The sequence below is a fragment of the Triticum urartu genome, chromosome 7 (assembly GCF_003073215.2).
Source record: "Triticum urartu cultivar G1812 chromosome 7, Tu2.1, whole genome shotgun sequence".
Classification (NCBI taxonomy): Eukaryota; Viridiplantae; Streptophyta; class Magnoliopsida; order Poales; family Poaceae; genus Triticum; species Triticum urartu.
In genome coordinates, this window is record NC_053028.1 from 48,271,413 (window position 1) to 48,277,001 (window position 5,589).

Sequence of the window (5,589 nt, forward strand, 5' to 3'; positions counted from 1 at the left end):
CATAGGATCGAGTGGATCGGCACCCAATAGGCCAGATTTTCCTATCTTTGATGTTAGAAGTGATTCCAATCTATTTTTCTATAGTGATAGTTCACACATTAGCAATTAGCACTGCCTCAAAGCAAACATAGGAACTAGGGAGTTCATCGAGAGAAAGTCCCTTTAGTTTCGTACTTCCCTGTTTCGGATTTGCATATGTCTTTAATCGCAATAGTTGTAGAGAAATCCCTCAATCACGGGACAATCCTCCAGGGCAAAGGTACTTCCAAAGCTCAGAAGGTTCATCTGTGCATGAAAGGAATGAAACAAATTCCATAGAAAAAATAGGAAAATCCCCACCGAGATCGGTACCTATCTAGATCCCCAGCTTCGACAACAAAACTCCTTCGCATTTTGCGACCATTCCCGCGAGGACTACGATTCGGATTATCTAATGTCATCCCCAAACAGAATTACACCTCTTAAGAGGAAGGGACGGCCCTCTATCCGGTGTGGGTTCCTACGAATTATTGTCTGGTTCCGGATCCAGGTCCCTCTGCCCTTGCTTTTTGTTATTCCATAGGGGTATGGATTGAAGTAATCACTAATCCAGGAAAGATGGATCTTTAGCTAGAAAAACGAAAAGCCAATACGCCATGTATCAAAACAATAGGGATAGGGGTAGTTGTATACCACCTACGAATAGGAAGATCCTGGGTTTTGTAAGAAAACTACGAATAGGAAGATCCTGGGTTTTGTAAGAAATCCAATTTCATCAATTCTAAGCACGGTAACGGCAGTGCTCCTATCCAACGGCCGGGGATCTATTCGATTTCTCAATTTGCTAATGCCGATAAGCTTAGGTTGTTATTTCATCGTCTTGCGCTAAAAAGGCACCCTCCTATTATGCTAACAAAGGGACGGATAACGGCAAAGCGGAACAGCAATAGCGAAAGCAGGTACAGTAACGGCGCAATCCCTAAAAAAAGAATCAAAATAGAGAAATTTAGAGCGTTGCGAATTTCCTTCTTTTGATAATGCTACCCACACAGTCACGGCTCCTATCCGGTCACCGGGTTAAACAATTGATTCCTCTCAACGCATCCCCGCGGTAAAGAGCTAGTCGTATTCTTTTGATAATTCTCTAGTTGTATTCAAGCAAGAGTAATCGGCATCCTACGAAAACAAGCGCTAGGAATATCAATAGCGTTAGCGTTAGCGTCCTGGCCTTTGCTTGGGGATTCCTCTATGGAATTCCAAACATGCCATTGCTTTGCCTTTGCTCGTCCCTTTGATTCAATCCTTCTTCTCCTCGAAAGCTACAACTATAAAATATATTCTTCTTTGCCGGTGCGAACCCTTCTTTTGAATAACAACCATTGGCAAGACCAGCGAAATCCGAATACTAATCCGAGGAAAGCCCATCCCTACTTCCCTTTGCTGTTGTTCCTCGAAATCCTCTACTAGTCATTGGTTTCAAAGCAAAGGTATCCGGTATAGGGGGTCGTGGGCAGGTTAGTGTTTCATTTCGATAGGTGATAGTGGTATACCCAAACCATATGGTATAGGTCTTGGAAAGGAAAGTAAATCAAGTCCATCTTACAGGATTTCTTCACTTGCTTGGGCTTAAGCGGTACCAGTACCCGGAGAATAGTTCAATTCTCTTTCTCCACATGACACCCTTGTGTTGTCAAACTAATGAATCCCTCTCCGCCCCTGCTCCGACAAAGCAATAAGCACTAGGGTATCCACCCACCCGCCAGTTCGAATAGCCGGTTTCCTCCCCTTCCGCTCAAGCTAAAGGTTCTGGGCTACGGCTTCCGGTTCCGTATTCCGATTCGTCTTCGGATAGCATTAGAAAATCCCTTTCATGCCTTGCCAATACAACTATTATTTTTCTTAGCCGAGGAGCCTTTGGAAGTACCGTTGTTGGATCGGATTGAGCCATTATAGGATCGGATAAAGATTCACTCTTTGCCAATGCCTGCTTCCTTGGTTTCCTACTTTCTGCATCGAAAGTGACTTTTTGCTCAGTATCGAGAACCACTTCTTCTCCTTTTCGAGGCGTAGATCGCCCGTCATCTGATTTGCTTCGTCAAAGCGGATAGCATTATGGAATTGATTATATTCGTAGAAAAAGCACCCCTATTTAATAAGTCCTCGGAAATGATCTCATCCAGTACTTCTCTCAGCCTATTTGCCAAGACTTTGGAGCATAGCTTGTAAATGACATTGCACAAAGATATCGGCCTATACTGTGATATTTCTTGGGGGTTCTACTGTCAGCAAGTGCACTATTATTTACTTCACCGCGTACTTAAAGAATTGTTGGTAGCAAAGAACAGCACCTGATAGAAAGGATGCTAACCAAGCCTCTTCTGTTTAAGCAAGGCTAAGCCAGAATAAGGGGTACAGTAGGCTGGTGACCCTGACGATAGCACTAAGACTGCCTCGGGAATCTCCTCAATCGTTGAAGAGTGTCTCGGGAATTGAATAAAAGCACTGATATCCATATAATCCTACAATTATGCTCTATTCTCTTGAAGAGAAGACACTTGAACTTCGTCATGTGCTATTGATCCTTTTGAACCTAAATTCACATTGGCATTTTAATCTTTGATTATTTCTTAATAAATTCAACCCGGAAGGCTTTTTAGCTAAACATAAGGAGTGGTGTGCGGACCCACAGGCAGTTAACCAATATATCATTAGATTAGTTAATTCCCACGCGCCAAACAGGCGTCACCACACTGCCTCCCAAAGGCTTCTTTTAGGCTTCCCCGCCACATCACACGCTTGCTTGCTTTTGCTAATCCGATCCAGAAAAAACGAAACATTCTCCCACGTGCTTCGGGCCTTGCAATAGCAGTAGATGCTACAGACGTGGTGTCATTATCAGATTCCTCAATCGATCAGAAGAAAGGGAATATAACCTGCCCCTCATTGTCCTTCAATCATGGTGCAATGAATATCGTAGATAGAGTGATTTCGATCTCATATAGCTAGCTTTCCTTTCAAAGTGAAACGATTTTCCTTTTACGTTGAGATATTTGAATTGGATTTTATTTCACCACTACTATCGTAACGCACAGAAAACACTGACGTTTCCGCTCGCTTTCAACCACTGCCACTTTACCTGAGCACTGTGACGCAGTCGGTCAAGTATTGAGTTTCTGCTAGTATATCAAGGACTTATGAGAACTGAAAAGAAAAAAACGAAAAAAGGAATTCTCATAGTTCATTGAATTAAGGGAGGGCCATTCGTGGGGGGTTCGTGGAAGAGTTGGGTTCGATTCCCTTTATACGCGATGTGGCGAAAAAGACCGATTCAACAAAATATGCCATGCCAGCATTAAGATTTAAAACGTGTCGTCTACTTCCAGGAAATGTTCGGAACAGAGAACTTTCTCTAATCCAACGCCGTATTCTCCGAAGATTGAGGAACAAGAGGAGATCCATTAAAAGAAATCTTTCTCGGAGAGAAAATCTAAACAGTAACATCAAATCACAAACTACACGAAAGTTGTCTCTTTATTATGGGGATTTACCCATAAGGGAGATGCACAGAGGAAGAGAACGAACTTCATATATCCCTTTTTTACTCAATCAAGAAACAAGATCGGACGTGATTCCGGTTCGTCTCCATTTTAGTGACACTCTTCCTCAAGCAAGGCAGCCGATAAGTCATCGAAGGGTTTGTTTGAATAATGGACTGGTAACCATTACTCATTTGAAAGTTTCCCACGGTGATCTAATATCTTTTAAAGAAAATGACGCGAGAACCCGCGGTTTTGAAATAAGGAGATCTTTCTATATCGACATATCAGTTGGAAAAATCATAGGCAAATTCCTATCGGCCATATCAGTTGGAAAAAGAAGAGGCAAATTCCTACCGGCCAGAATCTGGAGAAGAACAAAAAAAGAATGGTTCCGCTTACTCACAACTCAGAGGGGATGCCGCTTACTACTCAAATCCAAGGAATTGCAAAAGTTGCGTTCTTATATGCAAGAAGAAGACTTTGAAAGAACAAAGAAGTTTGGATCCGCAAAAGTATGCTTAGGCAGTTCCTTCGCTGAGCACAACAGAATGAAGAGGAATTTGTTTCATTTCAAATACTTCTTATTGAAAAGAGGGAAGGAGAAAAACCGAAATCTTCCTACTCGAACAATAAGTCCTTTTGTAGAAAAGTCTTCTTTATATAGTAATTCGACCTATTGCTCCGGATCCCCGTTTACTAGGAAGATAAGAATCAAAAGGATCGAACTACCTACTCATTATTCGGAGGTGAATCATAGAACACTAAAAGCTGTGGTATCTTATGGACCTAACATAGGTCACATCCCTCACGACATAAGATTGAAAGATCCAAACCTTCCTCTTCGGAGCGGAAACGGACGTGGCCAAAACATATAAAAAAAGATCGGCCTAGTCGCTCATAGGGACATATCTATCCGGATAGAGGATAGTCTAGATCAATTTTGAGAAAAATCTCTCTCTATATAGATAGGTATCTCTGTGGATAGAGATAAAGATAGGGATCCCTATAAATCGAAATATATGGAAAAAGTGCACTTTTTGACTACTACTACTATTTCTTAGACTTTTTCAAGGAAACATCGTTTTTTCGATTTTGACTGAATTGGTCGGAGCGTAGACGAGCAAGCAGAGCCCAGGAAAGAGGTCAGATCGTCATAGAGCAGTCGACTATAAGTATAAGACTGCTGGCCTGAGAGAAGGCAGTCTCTCTCGGGAAACATGGCCCAATTTCTCTTCTTTCTTTTCACACGGGCAACAATTGGGAATAAAACAGACCATGAACATGAGTTTAAAATGTAAAAAAAAGGGAAGAGTGCATTCTCCACTTTCTTATCTCGAAAATGCGTAATATAGTGATGTCATGTGTCTGTTTCTCTGAAAAGGTGGGTCGGCCCTTAGGGCAAACAGTAGTGCCAGGTTCCATTGTGGAACGGTCGTTTGCCGGTGACCTTTGTCCGCTGTAGTACGAGTGACTGGCGCATCGCATCCAATCTCTCATGTCAATGAGTCAGTTAGAAAACAGCTCCAAATGAATCAGTGATTTCCCCTTTATTTCCCTCGGAACCAAGGGGAACAAGATGAGATTCCGTGTTCACTTATCGATTCCAAAATGAATCGAATTCGTGAACTTTATAACGATATTACTCCTCTTCCTTACGGCTCCCCTGTGCCTAGTGATTTCTCGTGCTCGATTCATCCCATTCTAGTATATCTACTCGGCTATCCTTAGAAAAGTCAAAAGATAAGGAGCTCAACCTGTGGAAATCCTACTACCATCGGCTGTCACATTCGTTCCCACTTACCGCAGGGATGGATCAAGTAACTGGTGATTCTTTTCAAGGTCAGATGCTTTTTGGGCTTATTTTCTAAAAAATCTTCATTTTGATCGAAAAAACCCGGGGTTAGGCGAATGCGCGGGTACTCTTGATCTGGCTGCTCCATGTAAATTTCCTCATCCAACTCCCCATTAAGGAAAGCCGTCTGCCCATCTGATGAACGAGAAGACCGTGCGAGGCAGCCCGTGATAGTAGTACTCGAATGGTGGTAAATCTAGCCACAGGTGAGTAAGTATC

The 5,589-nt window shown here is 42.4% G+C and overlaps 1 protein-coding gene across 1 annotated transcript; it reads left to right on the top strand.

Annotated features, from left to right (window-relative positions):
• Positions 1–3,301: 3,301 nt before the first annotated feature.
• LOC125521178 (ribosomal protein S4, mitochondrial-like) lies at positions 3,302–5,266 on the top strand. Its single transcript, XM_048686223.1, has one exon. The coding sequence runs from the start codon at positions 3,323–3,325 to the stop codon at positions 4,391–4,393; it is 1,071 nt and encodes a 356-aa protein (XP_048542180.1). The 5' UTR covers positions 3,302–3,322; the 3' UTR covers positions 4,394–5,266.
• Positions 5,267–5,589: the final 323 nt, after the last annotated feature.